This window comes from Mustela putorius, unplaced genomic scaffold, assembly GCF_011764305.1.
Source record: "Mustela putorius furo isolate JIRA1106 unplaced genomic scaffold, ASM1176430v1.1 tig00000461_pilon_pilon_pilon, whole genome shotgun sequence".
Classification (NCBI taxonomy): Eukaryota; Metazoa; Chordata; class Mammalia; order Carnivora; family Mustelidae; genus Mustela; species Mustela putorius.
This window is the reverse complement of record NW_025421390.1, coordinates 1,699,295-1,720,183: the sequence shown is the minus strand read 5'-3', so window position 1 is coordinate 1,720,183 and position 20,889 is coordinate 1,699,295. Positions and strand designations below refer to the sequence as shown.

Here is a 20,889-nt window from a genome sequence, read left to right as displayed (position 1 = left end):
TATATTTATTGATTGTGTCTCTTTTCTTAAATTCCTAGGAAGCAGGAAATTTATGATTTATTCTATTTAGAAAAATAATTGCATATTAACTTTGTGTTGGGTTCTCTTCTAAGGGCTTTACAGGAACTCATTTAATGCTCACCGCTGTACTGTGCATTAGATACTACTCATGTCCCCATTAGGTAGAGGCACAGAGAGGTTATGTAAGTAGTCCATGGTCACAAAGCATACCCAAGCCGCCCAACTCCAGAGCCAGTGCTCTCATATTGTGTAGGCCTTAAGAAGTCCATGTCATGACATCATGCCGAAATGCTGTGGCCATCTCTCTTTGTCTGATACCAGTGAAGACATTTCTAGATCCTCAGATATTCTTCCTACATCTTAAACGGATTGAGAACCATCTGGAAGGCGGTGGATTTCTAACGTTAGTTGGAAATACCCTGATGTTTCCTTTTTGGTTACTTCCCAGGTTCATCAGACTGTGTCAGCCTTAAAAACCAATAACATAAATGTCAGTGCCCGGGTACAGGCAAATGCATTTTTCTCTGGGGACCAGGTTTCCAGTGACAAGGAAGGTAAGTAAGTCATTTTGTCAGAAATCATTTTTGCCTGCAGTAAGTTGCTGCTGTATAAATGCCTGTCTTGTGATTTTAAAATCTTTTTTTTTTTTTTTAAGATTTTATTTATTTGAGGGGGGGGCACATGCACGAGTATGGAGGAAGGGAGGGGAAGGGGCTGTGCCTCTCTGCATCTTACTCTCAAGAAGTATATGTCCTTGGTTGCCTGGCTAGCTCAGTGGGTTAAAGCCTCTGCCTTTGGCTCAGGTCGTGATCCCAGGGTCCAGGGATTGAGCCCCGCATCTGGTTCTCTGCTCAGCAGGGAACCCGCTTCCCCCCCTCTCTCTGACTGCCTCTCTGCCTACTTGTGATCTCTGTCTCTCAAATAAATAAATAAAATCTTTCAAAAAAAAAAGTATATGATCTACTATTGGTCTTGTTTTGTCGATTTTAGGTGAAAATTGATGCCCTTGGCAATTTTTTTCTTTTAGGTTATTAACGTACATTTTCTGCTTTTTCTAGTATGTGTCCTCTTGTTTTTGTATGTATAGTTGAATAAAAACAGCTATATAGTGCAATTAACATTCCCGAATGGTAGGACAGAAATTTTTCTGACTTTAAGCTCCAATTGAGTGTTCCCCTGTTGTGGGCATATAAGTCCAAAGCATCTGAGTGTCATCATTAAAACAAAACTAGGACCAGGGGCCTGTTTCTGATTGAAGGCAATGCAGGCAGTCCTTGATTTGCAGAAATCTAGCTTAAAACACCTTGCACTTATAGATGGTAGAGGACTCCCACTGTTCTGGAAATGGTGGACAGCTTTGGCTATCCCGAGTTTACCAGCCCTCATGGTTTCTGATTGGCTTTAACAGAAGAGAAGGAGTTGAGTCAAGTGGATGGATGGACCCTAGTTTTTTGTTTTTTGTTTTTTGTTTTTAAAGGTGAAGGGATGTTAGAGATTATTTAGGCAGATCTCATTTTAAAAGTAAAGAACTGTGGTCTCAGAGAGTAGATGACTTATCCAATGTCACCACTCCTAGCTAAGAGATCACATCTTCTGCTCTGAATCCAGTGTTTGTGCCAGTCTCTAAGCATAATGGTCTGGGCAAAGCTATATTGCCATTTAAGGCCTAGTCATGAAGTAAGTTTTCTGTTTTTTAGGTCTTTAGCTCAGTAAGCCACCAGAAGTGGCAAACAAATAACATGTTCGCTTTCTTAATTCCCTTTGTCTATTCATGACTTACTGGATAATTACTAACCTAGAACCAAGAACACATTTTAAGAAGGGTCCAGTGATAACTTTCAGTTATCAGTGAATAACTTCCAGTAAAATAACTTTACTGTGTTGGTAGTCATGGTCTTTCACTGAAGACTTTGAGATTATGTGCTCCAGAAAGCAGTCACTTTAATGCTCAGGCAAATTATTGTCTTAGTTTGAAGGCAGAAGCGAAAGAAAAAAAGAAGCAAATGAATATCCCAGCAACAAACGTGAGATGGTCCTTTTGGTAGCTTATATTCCCCATGTGATCATCCCATATATTAAGTTTGATTATCCTCTAGTACTCTACATAAAATACGAATTAAAAAACAGGGCTTTAAAACAGATTCTGACTTCCATAACTGCATCTCATCCATATCACAGCTTCATTTTAGTACTGAGTGTCCATGTGCTTTAGAATTAATGATCATACATTCTGCTGAGCTTAATTTTTTCCATTTTTGAAGACATTTTTATTAGTTTGAGAGTATATATAATGTTCAGGTACTTGACAGAGACATATATCATCTATGATGTCTCTTAAATGAATGTATTCAATACTATTCACTAATTTGATTCATTCTATATTGAAACAGACCTAAAAAAATTAGTATTTATAAGCCTGAATATGTCATACTGTTACAGCTGATTTTGAGCTTTATTTGTATTCAAAGGCCTCAACTAAGAAAAAGACCCTGAATTTTTGTTTTAACTATCATTTGGTGGGCATCTGCTATATTCTGTCATATCGCATCCATGAAATCGCTCACTGCTATAATCATGGATCTTAACATCACCATTTTACAAATGGGAAAATGGAGGCTAACAGCTTAAGTGAGTCTCTAAGGCCAGAGAGCCAGAACTTTAACTCTGATCAATTTGACTAAAATTACCATAATTGCAACTGATTTTTTTTTTTCACTCTCCATTCTCTTTCTTTCAGAGGATTATATTCGTTATGCTCATGGCCTGATATCTGATTACATCCCTAAAGAATTAAGTGATGACTTAGCGAAATATTTAAAGTAAGTATTGTTCATCTTTAGCCATAATTAGGAAGTACCCCGATGCTTCTTGGTTTCCCAACAATAGGTTCCTTAATGGCTCTATCACATCACTGCTTCTCATAAATTATTTTTGAGTTACCTCCTAGACTCTATGGTTGAAGATGGTTTTTAATAGACAATGATTTATTGGAACAAAATGATTTGGTAGATACTGATTGCAGAAACTGGTGAGTATTAGGACTGGAATTATGGGCTGGTGTGATTTTAGAGTATAAACGGTATACAGTTTTATCACCAGTTAGACTTCACTAATGTGGTTTTTTGTGATCATTTTAGTATATGTGCTGCCGAAGCGAGCACTGTGATCATTTTAAGAGAAATAAAGATTAGAAGAAAATAAGAGATGGCATGTAGAATTTTTTTTTTTTTTAAGATTTTTGTTTTTAATTAGAGAGCAAGAGCCGGGGGTGGGGAAGGTGGAGGGGAGGGACAGAAGGAGTGGGAGAAGCAACTCCCTGCTGAGCAGGGAGCCCAGTGCAAGACTTGATCCCAGGACTCTGAGATCATGACCAGAGCCAAAGGCAGATGCTTAACCAACTGAGCCACCAGGTGCCCCTAGAATATTTTTGAAAGTTACATTTAAAGGTTTTGTACCACTTTCACTTTCATGAGATGTTTGCCAAGTACCTTTATTATGCCCAGCACTTGGAACTCAAAGGATGAAATACAATCTGTGTCTGAGGGCGGAAAATGGGTTTATGAATGAATTATTTGTGTTATGTCCTTCATGAAGATATTTAATATAACATAAAGACTTTACCTTAGACTGAAAAGAATGTGTTTCTTTTCTTGATTTTAGCAACTATTGTTAAGTTTTTATGGGTGTGATAATAGCTTTTCCTGATTCGTATAATAGCTTTCTCCTCTGATACATGAAAATAAAGTGGCTTCTTTTCTTTTCTTTTTTTTAAAAGTGGCTTCTTAATAGATATATAGTTGCTGTTTTTAGCAAATTGCATAGGTCCTACTTTAAAAAACAATTAGTGGAAACTGGTTGAAGTGTTTGAAAGCCTGCTTTAAATTGATAACCCTGTCTTTCTGTTTAATATTTCCCTGGGTTCCTCTGTGCCTGTTTATCTCATTCGTGACCTATGTCTTTGTACTCCGGTTATTTTTCAGATTCTTTTCTTTCCTCTGAAGTGATTAGCTTTTGGTTAAAGATTCAGGTAGAAAGATATGTCAATTATACTTCTCTTTAATTGAAGAAAAGTCAAGTTTGTCAACAGTTAAAATAATTTTTACTTTTAAATAGATGCTGGATTCCACTCTATGTTAACTAAATTGTATTTAAATAAAAAATATACATGTGCTGGATTTGTCATTTATGAAGGAAAAAAAATACTACAATGCCAAAATGTAAATTTATAGAGGCTAAAGAAAAGCAATTCCATTGCAACAAATGAGTTCTAATTTTATTTTTTTTAGTTCAGACAATTCCAATGTGAAGAAAATAAATATTTCTTCATTTACAGAAATGTCATTCTTGACACTGAGGTGATAGTCCAGGAGGACACATGGAGGTGAAGCTAGTCCATGAAAGTAGCCCTTGCTAAGTCCGTTGGCCCAGTCTCTCTGTTTGCTTCTCTATGAAAAACCATGACTGATTCTTATTTTTCACTCCATAGGCTTCCAGAAACTTCAGCATCGTTGCCAAACCCTCCATCAAAGGTAAGGAGCTGTGACTAAGATATCTTTGGGGGACTTGGAAAAATAGTACATTTTTACCACATAGGTTTAGTGTGCTCTAGTCCATTTTAAAGCATACTAAATCCTCCTTGGGTGGAGTGATGTGTGGATTAAAGGTTATAAGGAGCTCTTTATCAGTATTTTTTTATTTTTGTAGATTTGTAGATTTTGTAGATTTGAAGATTTTGTAGATTTTTTTTTGTAGTGCTGAGAACCAGGTAAGAGTTGATTGTACAGATACCTACCTAAAGGTCTTATAGATACATAATTAAGATTCAGCCTTCTTGGGTTAGGCAGGTCCCGCAATTACCCTGATTAATCATCAGGAATACTCGATGGATAACTACAACTCATTTTGCCCGATCTAACTGTTATGGCCGCAGAGGCGAACAGAGCATAATTCTGCCGCACAAAGAATCCTTTGAGCAAGGATAGCCAAACTTTTTCTTTCTGTGCTAGGAATGATCAGCGCAACTTGTGTCTTGCAAAAAACCCTTCCTCTTCCAGATGTTCTCAAACTGCCACCCACAGCATCTTGGCCCCATGGGCCACAGCTTGTTTTTGTCTCCCAATGCAGAGAGCAGAGAAGCCAGTGGTAAACTGCACCTGATGGCAAACTGCAGCGTCCCTCAGTCCAGGCCTGATCTCAGACAAGTGAGCGCTGCTCAGAGACAGGGAAATAAATAAACGCGCACCAGCTCGTCCATGAGGCCATTCTCTTGCCAACAGAATAATGAATGCCTCGAGACTGGAAAGTGCATGTTGAAGAACTTTCCTCTCTCCCGGCCTTCAAGGTGGCCAACATGCTTGGATTTTTTTTTTTTTTTTTTTTTTTTTGGTCTCATGTCCTGTTTGGAGGTTGTGGCGGCTCTGAAAGCACTCATTACTTTGACTTATGAGAAGGACAGAAAATTTCAAGTACGTCAGCCTTAGCGGTGGCCATTTTCAGCAGGCTGTCAAAGGAGCACCATCCTTTCCCTTTGGGAGGAATAGCGCTGGGCAGAGGTCAGCTGCTGTAGGGCCTAAGGTCCTTCTAGGTAAGACCCACGTTTCTTCCAGTCTGGTAGTTCATCTCTGACAGTAGCTCTGGAGGACAGAGGCATGCTTGCCTTGCTGGAACTAAGAAGATGGGCATATTTGTTCCTCTCTTACTTCTCTCCTTCCAGAAACAAAGCATCTTTCTTTTTCCCAAATATCTGTCTTCCTTAGTAACTTAGAGATCATTCGTGAAGGATCAAAGCCTGTTCTTGAAGGTTTGGCCTTTGACACCATCCAGGGTAATGCATTTCCTACATTTACTCTTAACCCGGTTTTCTGTCTGCCTATTTTAATTTCCAAACTTTAAATCGTTTGTGATGTCATAGTGTATGATTCAGATCAGGGGTCGGCAGACTTATCCTATAAAGGCCACATAGTGACAGTTGGAGGCCTCACAAGGCAGATGGTCTGTATCACAGCTCCTCAGCTCCACTGTGGGAGCGCAGAGACTGCCGCAGACAATTTCTGAACGGATGCGGGCGGTGGCGTTCTAGCCAAACTTCATTTATAAAAACAGGCGGCTGGCGGGGCTGGGCTGGCGGTTTGCCAAGCCCTGATCTAGATCTCACAGTCCTGCTTCTCCTAAACCTCAGCCTCATCTCCTGGGCTGCTTAGTTGCTATTCAAGGTCTCCCAGTCTGTGATGTCTGGCTGGGGCTCTAGTGTCTGGAGTGCAAACTGGACAGGTGATGTACCACGCTTTAAACAAGCTTAGGATAACATCTTCTGCCAGCCTTCTTGTCTGTGTCTGGGATTTGATCGATTTTTACAGTCATACAGTTGATGGTTTTCAGCAAATCCATTCCAGTGGCTATTAGGTGTCTTTGTATCTGTGTGTAAGATAGCATAAAGCTTGGCATCCTTAATATGTTTTGCATTACTTTCTTACTATCCCATGTTTGCCTGTGTCGACGCTCAGCCTCCAGCCCCCGCGCTCTTCCCTTGTTTGCATTTATCGCTGGCAGAGCTGAGTGCAGTCAGTGGACTGGAGATACTCTGGAGTTCCTTCCTGCAGATCATTTGTAAGAATAAGACCCATCCTGGCATTCATTCCTGTGGTGCTCTGCTCTTGGCTCTTCTCTTGCCAGAACTGTGTCCATTCAAAGTTGCAGCCTTTGTTACTGTCTTTCTGAGCCATTTTCTGTTTCTTCTGAAATAATCCCCCCAGACCTGTAGTGATTTGGTCTTTTTTTTTTTTTCCCCCTTTGGAAGTAGGCTCCGTGCCCAGCATGAAACCCAACACAGAGCCCAACGCGGGCTTTAAGCACACAACCCTGGGACAGAAACCTGAGCTGACATCAAGAGTCGGACTCTACATGCCCCTATTTGGTCTTTTAAATAAGAACAGTTCAAATAAGTGTAACAATTGTGATTCTTTCAAACATATTCAGCATGTGCTGTAACATTAGAAAAAGTTCAGTGCAGAGGCTGACCACAGTCATCTTTTTTGTGAGCACTGATTACCGGTATCCTGTTTGATACTATTAAAACACCTGAACAAGTCATCATCTCTGTATATGTGACACCTCTGTATACTTACAAAGAAGTACTTTTCGTCTTTAGCTCTTGTCTTGAACGTTTTTCATTTGACTTACCAGCAAAAAGTGACTATGCGCAAGCATTTCTAGTGACATCTATAGTAGAACATTTTGCTACAGTGGATCACAAACCATCTTATAACTTTAAGCTTTTTGCAGTTTGAGACAGTTATAGCCTTCGTCGTTATGACCTGTGAGTTCCACTCTCCTGGCTGAAGATACTTTTCTAGTAAAAATATGCATCACCTAAACACCCTTTATTGATCTTAATTTTTAAGTAGAAACATATTCTTAAGAAAGTTGCTTATATACCTACTTTGCTGGTAGTAGTTCATTTGTGATAAACTAGTCTTTTTCTTTTGAAGATTCATTTGCTAGAGATTACTGTGTGCCCAAGAGAAAGTGTTGCCATATGATGTTCTATATTTCCAGGAGGTCCTCCCTGTTCCTTTACAGTGAAGAATTTCAAGACACGTTGTTTTATCCCTTTGGGTTTTTAGACATCTGCCATGGCATGTTTTAAAACTAACTCCACAGCTCTTAGTTTGGCAAACGCTGGGTTATGAAGAGGGAGGCCGGGAATAAATCTGCATTTCCTAGGGAAGATCCACATTGGGTCTTTCAACCCTGGTGTCTCCACAAAGAGCTTGAAGATCTGCAGAAATCCAAGTTGTGGTCACATGCAGTCAATTCTCTATGTTAAACATCAAGACTTACCTGCCCTGCTATGGGCCTTTTACATAGTAAATGTGTCACAGTTCCTTCCATAATGTCAACATTAAGGCCACAGTCTAGCTTTTGACAAGGCTCTCACATTCGTTGGTACAGAATGCCCTCGTGAAAGGTGAAAACATGAAGTAAAGGTGGACTTAGTTGTACTGGGCCTCATGGAAAGAGCTCTTGTCCAGAAATGGAGATCTCACGCCTCATCCTCTGCTAAGTGGGCTTAAGTCATTTGTTTACTCTCTCTGTGCTTCCTTCTCCTGCTGGCTGCTTGCCATGCAGGGTTGTCCCTGTGTGGACAAAATGAGATAATTGAATTGAAAGGAGGTAAGAACATGAAGCTATACAAAAATGGTAATAAGAGAATAATGTGCCTTATTCCTAAATGGACGTTACATCAGCCCAGAAGGTGACTGAAGTGGTGTTTCTGACTAGACTCCTGGCCCCTTTGGAGGGAATTTTTATCTTTGACTTATGTGCCCGCCTTCACCCCTTCAGACCGTCTGTAAGTCAGCAGTCTCCTAAATACCTCCCAGTCCCAGTACATACAAAATATGTGATCAGTACCGCTAGACGGCCCAACGGGCTAGGTCACGGACTCACCCTAGCATATCCCCCCATCACCGACACTGCTTCTCAGAAGGGATATGTGGCTTCTTTCCCCCCAGATAATTGACAAAATGCAGAGTAATCCCTTTGCAGGGTCTGCTGTTCCATTTGGCCTTCCATTTGGTCCAAATGGACCCCATTGTTTTTTAAAAAATGGATTGACATGTCAAGGTGACATTTGACATCACTTCACTGCTCTAACATTGCAGAAAGTAAAGTTATCTGATGAGCCCGTAGAAGCAAAAGAAGATTACACTAAGTTTAACAGGAAAGATTTGAAGACTGAAAAGGTATGTGTGTCCAGCCAGAGTGGCATATTCCTGGATTCAGTAGGTGGCCCTGAGGACATCCGGGAGTGATTTCATGCTTGATTCTGATGTTACAATTTTAACCACAAAGGACTGTGAACTTGCCTTTCTATGACTCAGTAATTAATTCAGAATTATGAATGACAATGAATATGTCATGCCAGGAAGATTTTTTCTGAATCAAGGCAAGGCACTATACTTAGCAAGAGCATGCCTACACTTTGCTGTGTATTCAGAGTTGGGGGGAACAGAGTGGGGGAGCTTCCACAGCTCATTTTCTGTCAACTCTACTGCCTGGAAGCTTCCCTGGACTTATAATGATGACAGGAATTATTAATAACCCTACCGTTCAGCAATCAGCCCAGCAAATATTTTTGTAACCTTTCTTACAAAGTTTTATCGAATACATACATTATAAAAATATATACAGCTTTTAAAATTGGCATTTTAATATATTTATAGTTTTAGGGTTTTGTCCTCTTCAGTTAGTAGTATATTGTGAAAATGTTCTCATGTGATTAGGCATTCTCTGACAGATTATTAATGGTTTCATGATATTCAATTCTTTGTGTTATTTTATTTCACTGTAGGGCACATAATCTATTTAGTCATTCCCCTGTTTTTGGACACTAGGTTATTTCTGCCTTTTTCATTCTTTGTTTTAATGAAGTGATAAACATTCTTATTTATAATCTGTATCTCTGATTATTTCATTACACACAATTTAGAACTAAGAGTAAGGGCTTAGAAAACATGAGCTCTTTCCATGATTATTGAGAGAATATATATGTGTGTGTATGTGTATGCTTATGATTTTATCTATATTGTATTATATATAATAATATATATGATTTTTTCATATATATTTTATCATATATAGTCACGTAAATGACTATATATATATATCATATATATAATCATATATATGATTGTATGTGTGTATACAGAATATATTTGTAAAATGCTTTCCAAAAATGTAGAAATTTGTATTTCCAACCATTATTGCTACAAGATTGCTCATCTTGCTTTCTTGACAACACTGAATATTATTTTTATTCTTGAAAATTTTTGGCTGTCTGATTAGGGTACATTTCTTCGATGAGAAAGGTTAGTTGTTTTTCCAAATGCTTATTTGCCCGTTTGCATTTTTAGAAGTTGTCAGTTCATGTCCCTTGCCCATTTTTTTGTATTGGGATAGTGTTTTTCTTGTTGATTTTTAAGCGCTCATTCTAGATTAGGAATTATTAACACTTGATGACATATAGGGTACAAATAACTCTGTAATTTGTGTTTAGCCTTTCATTCGATTTTTTAAAGTTTTAAGTTTTTATGAAGATGAAATGTAGGAATTGTTTTTCCTTGTGACTTTCTCATTATTTTTATACTTAGACTTTGTCCATCCCAAGATAAATTCACTTCCTCTTAGATTTTAACAACATTCTCTCTCCTTAGCATTTAATTTTTTTTATAGATTTTATTCTTTGATCTATATGTAATTTATCTGGGCATGTGATGTCACGGGTATAATCCCAGCTGAGATTTGGCAAGATAGCCAATTATCTCCATGGCTTCCTAAGCAGGGACATTGAGTTTCTCTGCAAGTACTAATTCTGCCCCATCCTTGTAACTGTGGCTTTTTGTTACATTTACTTGGGCACAGCCCCAGGGAAATAGGGCTGGGCCAGGATGTGTCTGTTAAATACAGAGGATAACTGGTCACAAAGAGCCATCACTTCTCACCATTCAGCCAAAAAATAAACCTCCTAAGATGTAAGTGACAGAATGTGAGAAGCAAGATTTCAGGGATCATATACTGTGCCTGTAAAAGCTTCTTTGACAGTGACTTTGTCTCCCCGTTCTCAGGGAGACAGATGAGTTTTTCCCTTTGCTGAGTCCCATTAGGTTTGCTTCTGCTGGAGAAGGTGAGATGCACTGAAGCAGAGTCAGCGGCTGTTCACCTGCCGGCAGTGCTAGTTCAGGATATGGCACAAAACCAAACCAAAGCAAAACAAACAAACAAAACACAGGGACCAGGAATTTCAAAGGCAGAGTTACTTGGAGTCAGCTTTTTGGCAAGTATTTCTCTGTTGGAGGAAAACTGGGGCAGTCATCCTGCTGGTCCAGGATGCTCTTCGGTACGGGTTATTTTTTTAATATAATAGTGTTGTCCTTGGTTTCCCGTAGAGCCTATGAGTAAAACGCACCAGTCCATGGTGGTGAATTATTCATTGCGCAGAACCGCCAGGCTGGCATTCCTCTCTGACAGTTGCGTCTGTGTCAGCTCCTTTGTTGGTGTTATTGTACTTCATACACCCTCCAGAATTATCCCCGTAAAGTAAACCGTTGGCTGTAGCATTCCACTCCTTAGAAGGCGGCAGTTTGGTCTCCCGCCTCTTTTACTGGATTTTGTGTCTTAGGTCTGAATTGTGAATGGAAATCAGATTAACAATAAATAAATAAATTAATAATAATAATAATAACTCCCTTATGAAGCATGTTAGTAGCCAGTAGTTCTCTTCATGAACCTTGAGACATGCATGCACGGTCTTGTTTGATTTGCATGTACGATTTATAAAAGTTAGTTACATTTGTAATAATTCTTCTCTTATTTTCCTTAACAGAAAAATAGCAAAATGACTGCAGCTCAGAAGGCTTTGGCTAAAGTTGACAAGAGTGGAATGAAAAGTATTGATTCCTTTTTCGCTACAAAAAATAAAAAAAAAATTGGAGAGATCTGAAACTTTGGAAAATGAAATCTAGCCAAAATATTTGCCTGTTACATGTTCCATTTTTGTCCTTCCCCCATACCACTGTGCCTCCCGACCCTTAATTACCACCTTTTGAAAAAAAAAAAAAGAGGGCAATTTTCAGAGTCAAACATTTCTTGGTATTTGGTTTTTGTGTTTCTGAACAAAATATGGGAAAGTCATTGTGTAACTTCATGGCTTGTAGCCTTCAGACTCTTGTTTGACATCATGAAAAGTAATCAAGTGAATAGAGTTAACCTCTCGCTAGCATCACAGTTTCCTCAATAAACTGGCGTGTGACAATATTTGAGTGTATGCCTGTTCTTTTAAGCCAGTCTGCCACATGGAAGTGACAACAATATGATTTTCAGCATACGGACAGAATCCGATAACCGCGATCAGAGAAACCACTACTTTTTCAAAGCCTTGAGTTTTTAGTGAATCTTCTGTTGAGTATTTTCTGCCCTATGAATCTGTGTTTGTTGTAGAAAATAGAGAAATGCATAATATTAAAATTGTAATCGCCCAACGTGACATTACCCAAAGATCATATGGCACGTGTTCTTGTAATAATTTTTTTATTATTATTATTGTTAATAATAATAATTTTATCTTCTTTCTTGGCAGCATCATTTTGTGAGCATTTTCCCAGGCTACTAAAGTATTCTTCATAAATATGCTTTTTTAGTGATGGTCCTTTTTTTAATTATTTGGATATGTGATTATTTAATGACCATGACCCTATTTTGAACATTTAAATTGCTTTCAAGTGTTCACTCTTTGAAGAATCAGATTACAAGTCAATGTTTGGTTTACAACTTTTATTGATCCCTTAGAATGGATTTTAGATGTGGGCTTCCCAGTTTATAACAGAATTGTCCAAATATGTATTTGTGGGTAGATCTTTTGTAGAAAGCATACAGGATCTTACACTTTAACACATGGTCGTTTCAGTTGTTATCTTATTCACTGCCCCCTTGTTAACTTTGAATGTTAGCTTTGCAAATAAGTAGGGGGAAAGGCATTTTTATTGTCATTTTAATTCACATGTCCCCATTAGTAGTAATGGTGAACATTTTCACGTTTACTTAACCATTCATCATCTTCTAAAGAATTATCTGTGTATGTCCTCTGTTAAATTGTGGCAGTGTCAGTGTTTTTCTTATGGACTCTTAGAGATATTCTATAACTTAAAGACAGTTTTTGTCCACTGTGTTCATTGTAAATTTTTTCTTGGTCTACAAATTGTCTTCAATTTTGTGTATGATTTTTTTGGGTCATGCAGATGTTTTTGGTTTTTACGTAGATACACACATATATGTGTGTGTGTGTGTGTGTGTGTGTGTGTTTGTGTATGGTAACATACCACTATATAGAGAGAGATAGATACTTTATATCTATATCTATTATATATATATATTAACTTTTTCTTTACATTGATTTACATACATTTCCTTTGCAGGTAAGTTAACCAGTCACTTCTGATTTTTTAATAATTTTTTGTTTTATATTTAATTACTTAAATCATCTACAAAATTTATATTTAAATATGCTGTGAGATAAAGCTCTAATATGATTGTTTTCTTACTTGTTGATTTTTCCATTAGATCTCTACAATTATTTTGTCAGGGTTCAAGAGTAAGTTCCAATGGGATTTTTTATTGTGATTTTTGTTAGACACATAAATTATTTGGGTGAAAAACAGACATGTTTATAAAATTCCTTTTTGCTGTTTAGGAATATAGGATTTCTCTTTATTTGCTAAAATCCTAACCATACCTTCTGTTACTATTTTGCTTTTCATCTTCATATAGGTTCTAAATACTTCTTTTTAGGCATATATCTGGGTATTTTTTGTCTAGTAATGAAATCTATTTTTTAGTCACATCTTCTAACTGGGTATTTTGTGGTAAACTTCTATATTTTTACATATTTATCTTTTAAATAACCAATTTACTAAACTATTAATTTAACTTTATTATATTCATATTGGGGTTTTGATACATAAGGTATGTAATCTTGGGAAAAAATGGGTGCAATTCTAATAGTTATACCTCTTTGATATCCTTTATATCCTTTTACATGGGTGATAATACCTGGAACAGTGTTGAAGAGTAGTAATAGTAGTCAATCGGTCTGATTTGTGATTTGATTAATGTATGTTACCATTAATTCTGACACTAGCTGTTGTTAATATGATAAAGAATATCTATTTTTGATGTTTCCTTTCATACTTTGTTTCCTTAAGGTTTTAATTAGTAATTGGTGTTGGTTGTTATCAAATATGTTTCTAGCACCTCTTGAGGTGATGAGGAGGTTTTTATCACTGTTGAACTGTACTTGAGTTCCATGATAAACCCTCCCTGACCTTGTATAAAGAATACCACAGTGTATGCTTCTGGGCTAGCTATGTCAAATCTAGCTGTTAATTTGTTTTTCTGGGCTTTTACTTAGAATTTTCTCTTCTGTATTCAAAAGCAATATTGCTATTAGGTTTTAGTGTTAGAATCGTGCTAACCTTCCCATTTTGACCAGTGTTCTGAAAGGAATAATTTTGCATAGGAACACTCTATTTTGGGGCCATATTTAAGAAAATGGTTAAACTGTTTAGCACTGAGACTTCGTTTTTGTTATCGTTACAGTCTTTAATCTGGAGAATTTCTCACCTGGTCTTTGTGTTACTTGACATTGACATTACTGAAGAGTACAGGCTAGTTACTTGGCAGAATGTTCCGCACTTTGAGTTTGCCTGATGTTTCGTCTTGACTAGATTCAAGCAATACCTTATGGGTACCTACAGAGGTAACCATGTGTCTTTCTCAGTGAACTGTCTCAGGAGCCCTAGTGTGACCCACTTCCAGTGACATTCACTTTCATTCACTTTGATACAGGTTTATCCACTGTAGAGTTACTACTTTTTTCTTTGTTATTAATAGGCAATTTGTGGGAAATTCTTGGGGACTTTTAAGTATGCTATTCCTTATCAAACATTCACCGACAAAGTTTAGAATCGACTGGTGATTTTTCTAACTCCTTCATTTTGTCTTTATTATTTCTTTCATATTTAGCTGACATTTTCTTTAAGAGGAATAGCTTTCTTTCTCTGCTTATTTATTCATTTATGAACTTATATCAGTATGGAATTGTAGATTTTGTATTTTGTCCAGTGGGTTCTTCTGTGCCAGGGTCTTCCAGGCTCTTGTCCTGTTTCTGCTCAAGCTGTAAATCAGCCTTTCTCCTAAACAGCCAAGGTTCCTTTTCATGGAGAATGATATTTAGAAACCAAAATCTAGGCACAGGATGTGCTCATTCCTTCTATCCATCAATGTGTGTAGTCTTTGTAGATTTCTCTCCTATTCCGAGTTTTGATCAGGAATGGATATGAATTTTGTCACGTATTTTTTCCTCATTTATTGAGATGCTCCTGTAGCTTTCCTTTAATAACATTGTCTTTTAATATGTGAAGTACAATGATTATTATTTTTTTTAAGATTTTTTTTTAAATTTATTTATCAGAGAGAGAGAGGGCGAGAGCAAGCACAGGCAGACAGAATGGCAGACAGAGGCAGAGGGAGAAGCAGGCTCCCTGCCGAGCAAGGAGCCTGATGCAGGACTCGATCCCAGGACGCTGGGATCATGACCTGAGCCGAAGGCAGCTGCTTAACCAACTGAGCTACCCAGGCGTCCCTACAATGATTATTTTTGAAAGTTAAAATACCATTATATTCCTGGGATAAACCCTACTTGGTCTGTAGTGGATTATTCTTTTCATATACAGTATTGTGTTTTACTTCCTAATATTTTGTTAAGGGTTTTTATATCTCCATTCATGAAGAATGTTGGTCTGTGGTCTTCCTTACTTGTAATATTCTGTCTAGTTTTGGTATCAGAGCAAAACTGACCTTGGAAAATGAATTGAGAAATATCCTCTCATCACCTATTTTCTGAGTTTATATGAGATTAGTAATTGTTTCTTCCTTTTATATTGGACAGAATTCAACAGATAAAGCCATTTGGGCCTGGAATTTTCTTTCTAAGAATGTTTTTAATTACTAATTCAATTTCTGTAATAGAGATAGAGCTATTCTAATTTTCTTTTGCATGTGTATATGCCAGTTTTAGTTTAATTTATGTCTTTTAAGAAATGTCTTTGTTTCATCTGTGTTGTCAAATTTATTGGCATAACATTTCTCATATTTTTAGTATCTTTTTTATATCTGTGCATCTGTAGTCATTTCTTTTTTCATACCTTGTTGGTCATGTGTATCTTTTTTGTTTTCTTAGTTAACCTAGCTGAATATTTTTTAACTTCTTTGATACTGTCCGAGAATCATTGTCTTGTGGCTCATGTTATTTCTAATGAGACATCTGTGATACTTTTTGTATTTCTTCTACTTTATATTAAAGGGTGTCCCCTTTCCTCCTGGGCTTCTTTTAAGATTTTTTTTCTTTATCACTAGTTTTCAGCAAGTTGATTATGACATGTTGATGTGGTTTTCTTTGTGTTAACTTGTTTGTGGGTGTATTGAGCTTCTTGAATCTTTGAGTTTGTAATTTTCATCAAATTTGGAAAATTTCTGGCCAGTGTTTCTTTAAATATTTTTCTGCTTTTTTTCTTCTCACCCCCTCAGCTTCCAGGACTTCATTTACATGTATGTTAGACCACTTGATAATAATCCACCATCCTTTCACTGAGTTTCTGGATTTTGTTTTATTTTATGTTCATGTTAGACAGTTTTCTTGTATTTTCAAGTTTACTTTGTCTTGTAGTGTTTCATCTTCCATTAACCTTAGCTAGTGAATTTTTATTTCAAATAAGGGAATTTTCAATTCTAGATGCTCTATTTGGTTCTTTTTTATGTCTTTCCATTTGTCTCATTGTGTTTTCTTTAAATATTTTGTTATAGTTATAATAACTCCATAAATGTCTACTGGTTGCATCATCGCTGTCACTTCTGGGTCTCTTTCTCTTTTTTTTTTTTTTCTTTATTTTTTACTTCAAGATAATTTTAGACGTACAGGAAAGGTGCAAAAACAGTAGAGTTTCCATATACTTTTCACCCAGCTTCCTCTAATGTTAACACTTGACATAACCATAGTGATTATCAAGCCCAGGAAATTTACAATAATGCAATACTATTAACCAATCTACCACATTCTTGGAGTAGTACTGTTCTGAACTCTTTGCTCTACGTGTAAGTCCTTTAACCTCCACAACGGCTAGAGTCATAGGGTGGGCACCATAGCAGCCAGGATAGTGACAGCCAGCCCAAAGGGCTTGCTTAAATCCCTTGGCCCTTTGCTTCTCTTACTTACATCGTTTATCTTTTTGATTAATGTGCTTATATGGGGCAGGCTTCTAAAACTTTCTTCAATCTAGAAAACCGCTATGTACACACACCTCCATCATTTTCGTCAAACCATACATATTTCTGAAACGGATCTCAGATTACCAACATTCTTTTCTTTGTATGTCTGGTTTATCTTCAATTTAAATTTTCCCCATACTCTGGCTCTCGGGCTCTCTCATCTTTTCTTCATTTTCCATAGATTACATTACCTTGTAGTAAAAAGAAATGTGAAGAGCACAATTATCGGGAAGTACTGTCAAAGGCTGACCAAGTGCTTTGCAGGTTTTAAGCACTTTTCACATGAATTTATGTGATTACTCCTTCCAGAAACAGTATGGCACCATTGGTATTATTTCCCCATTTTACAGTTGAAAGCCCAAGGTCACACAGCTAATAAGGAGCTGAACCAGAAGGTCAGCTCAGGACCTCTGACTCCCAGACTCTCCACACCAAACTCCCTCTGCCCAGAGGAACTGACTTCCATTACACCTGGGAAGTCACGTCATCTGCTATTAAAGATGACCTAGCTTGACTAGACACCTGGAATCACATACATCCTCCCAAATAGCCCTCTTTCCAGGACTAATCCAAGCTTTGGAGAGCACCAGAGTTAGATGCAGTCAGTCTCTTCGTGGAAGACAGAGAGCTCCTCCCGGTCCAGGATGGGAAGGGCACTAGCATTTTCTTAATGTCCTTGGAAGATGGCCACTGGCTTTGACTGTCTGAATAATAGCAAGAAATGACAAGATTTATACACCTTTCCTATGCTGGGATTCATATACTCTTCAGGGTCATTAGACTGACAAAGAGGTTCCCTACTTTATGTTTAATAGTCCTTTACGGTGTCTGCAGCAATCACTTACAGTAGCAACTCTGATCTTCACAACAAACCCCTGATGTAGACCAGAAAGGGGGTGTACCCCGTTCCATGCTGGTGAAAATAGGTGGCACGGACTGAAAGTGGCAGGCTCCACACTACCTTTTTACCCTCAAGCCCAGGATTCTTTCCTTTCTACTGACTGACCTAAGCTTCTTATTCATACCATTGTGTGTGTGGCTTTATGGCCATTTTCCCCTCACAAGTCTGTTTTAATTGTGAATTTTATTTTAAGGAAGGAAAAATCAGACTTACTGTGCTATATCATCTTGCTCTATTAAAAATGAATTCTGCTTGTCAATTTATCCTCAACAGTGATCGCCCAGAATTGAAGTAAAGCTACTCAGCTGGTGTATTTGCATGTCAGATCTTTAATTCAGCTGTCAGCCTTTTCACATTTACTGTACTTTTGTTAATGTTATTTTGATAGTCTCACATTAATCAAGCCTATTTGAGAGGGAGGGATCACCAAATATGATTTATAGAGGAACTGACTTCATAGATGTTCAAAGAATTGTTAACCTTACACATGTGTTTTAATCAGAATGTGTATACAAGTAAAGTTAGTCTTGTGATTTGTTCTTTTCTAAAGAAAAAAAGCCCAGGGACAAGCTCAGATTCATGAATCCCTTTAAGACTTTATACTGAGCACCTGCTACATGCCAAATGTTCTAGGCACTAGAAATGCAACTGTCAGTGTGGCCCACAAAAGCACCTGCCTTCAAGATGTTTCTGCTCTAGGAGTGCGGTGTGTGGGGAGGGGGGGTGTCTATGGAAAAGGCTGAGCAGAGGGTGACAGGGTTCTGCAGAGGCAGCTGGTTAGGGAAGGTCTGACCTCAACTCCTCCACATTATGGCATAGAAATATGATTTTCATCAACTTAAAAAAAATGTTTTTGAGAACATAATAGCTACAGAGTAAATTATGTTTGACCTTGTATACAGTCAGAAAGCTGCATGTCATCATTAAACACATTAAAGGCATTCTTTAGAGCAACGTTAGGGGCCACTAGTGGCACTACTGCTCCCAGCAAATCTACATTTATCTATTTTTTATACATTGGCCTCCTACTTTTTAGAGGAAAAAAAAAAAAAAGCACCTGTCTTTCAAAATGAAAGAAAAAGGAAGTGAGTAGAAAGAGGGCTTAAGAATTATTCAACTTAGGGGCACCTGGGTGGCTCAGTGGGTTAAGCCGCTGCCTTCGGCTTGGGTCATGATCTCAGGGTCCTGGGATCAAGCCCCACATCGGGCTCTCTGCTCAGCAGGGAGCCTGCTTCTCCCACCCCCCTGCCTGCCTCTGCCTACTTGTGATCTCTCTCTGTCAAATGAATAAATAAAATCTTAAAAAAAAAAATTTAAAAAAAAGAATTATTCAACTTAAAACCTTGTTTTCATATGTTTCTTATATCTTTGGTTTTCTTCTGAAATGATGGTGTTCATTCCACAAATCTGGGTGATGTGAAGATTTTGTATTTCACTCCCTTTGCACAGTGGAAAGAAAATACGCTTCCTACCCATGCACGCTCCTCCAGGAGACTAATTATAGTCCCAAAATGAGCTCAGAAAGGGAGGCTGGCCAGGATGGGGACCCCACCCCTTACCTGAAGTCTTCCCTCAGAAGCAAAAGTGTAAGGTTGCTATTTCTCAGAACTAAAACAGCCCACCCTGCTTCTTTGTTCTAGAAGGTGCAGCTAGTGCTTGGGGTTTAAGGTGACTACTTCAGCTTGCCAGAATACAACATGTTTTCCTTTTCTCTCTAGGTGGCAGCACAAAGACAGAAAAGGGGCAAGTGACAGAGTGACAGCAAGTCCAACGCAAAGCCGGGCTGCTTCTTCTATAACTTAAGACACTCTCAAGGGGCTAAGATTTTTTCTTCTGTACCTTCTAGAAATTCTGCTTATGCCAAAAGGTGTGCTTTAAGGAAGTAACCAGTAAAGATTCACTTCTTTGATTAACACCACTAGTGCATGTGGGTAATGAATGGCCTTTTGTCCTTGAGGCCACTCTGTCATGAACTTGAATGCACCCCCAGAATGCCCAGAGTGTGAGAACTCAAGCCATGTCACCCCTCAGCCCTGGCCTATCTCCCATGGTACAGTACCATGGTTCTCATTTCAAAACAGTGGGAGAGGAAGGTACATGGTGAAATGGGGGTGATTTCTGAAACCTGACCCTGTTGACTTGTGTCCCCTCCTGGAGCTAGATGAGCGTGGGGTAGGTCTGTGTGCTGACTATCAAAACTTGATTCCACAGTAAAAACTCTTACGAGCCAACTTCCTACCCTGACATAAAAGAAAAAAGAAAAAGCCTGACTTTTCTTTACTCCTTATCAGTTTGGCAGCTACTAATTTAAAATGATACCTGGACATGTACGTTTTACAATCTGCTGGAGGTATAAACACTGATTCATTTTTTTTAAAGAAGTCTAGTATGTGTATGTGTGTGTGTGTTTTTAAGTAAGAGCATAAGACATAGGAAAGTTGCAAGTAGAGACCAAAAAGTAAGTTAGTGGGGAATTCTGATGCACAGTGTATACATTGGTGGGGAAAGGGGATGGTAGTGAAGAGATTTGTGCAAAAATACCCAGAGATTTGAGCTGGTGCATCCACATGACACACAAGAGGAGTAGGGTAGAACCCACTCAGTCATCTTCCTGCATTCGCTGGGGACCCAAACCTCTTCTTCCAGAAACGACTTTGTTCTGGTTCTCTAGTTCCAGCAGGTAAGTAGAACCTCATTCTGGAAAGTGCTCTGTGGTCTTTTCCACACCTCCTTTCACACAGAGAAATTTGCTTTAACATTGAAGACCTTTCAGTATTTCTGTAGTTGATACGTGAACCCTCCTCTTCAAAAACACAACTCAGAACCTGCTGTGGAAATCGGGTGTATGACAGGCTTCCAAGAGGGAGCGCTCAGCAGAAATCACCCGTTTGGACTCCAGGCCATTTGGGTAAGAACCAAGAGCCTGACACCGAGTGCAACATACAGTTGTGGAGTTAAGATCCTTTTCCGTCCTCTCCTTGCATCATCCCAAGCCCAGTCATTGGAGGCCGGTGTATATTTTGGCCCAAAACAACTGCCCATGCTAGAGATTTACTGTCAGGTGTGCTGTGCCTCCTTGTGCAAATCGG

The 20,889-nt window shown here is 38.2% G+C and overlaps 1 protein-coding gene across 4 annotated transcripts in view; it reads left to right on the top strand.

Annotated features, from left to right (window-relative positions):
- Nucleotides 1-19,715, top strand: part of RNASEH2B (ribonuclease H2 subunit B) — a 63,626-nt gene extending 43,911 nt beyond the window's left edge. Inside the window, exons 7-11 of one of the 4 annotated variants that reach the window (XM_045080573.1) lie at nucleotides 470-575; nucleotides 2,759-2,840; nucleotides 4,508-4,550; nucleotides 8,685-8,765; nucleotides 11,405-11,835. In XM_045080573.1, coding sequence (XP_044936508.1) covers nucleotides 470-575; nucleotides 2,759-2,840; nucleotides 4,508-4,550; nucleotides 8,685-8,765; nucleotides 11,405-11,521 — 429 coding nt within the window. In that variant the 3' untranslated portion in view covers nucleotides 11,522-11,835. Of the gene's footprint in view, nucleotides 1-469; nucleotides 576-2,758; nucleotides 2,841-4,507; nucleotides 4,551-5,145; nucleotides 8,766-11,404; nucleotides 11,836-19,518 lie in introns of those variants that run through there. The other 3 variants (XM_045080575.1, XM_045080574.1, XM_045080576.1) reach the window with 3 other exon arrangements.
- Nucleotides 19,716-20,889: the final 1,174 nt, after the last annotated feature.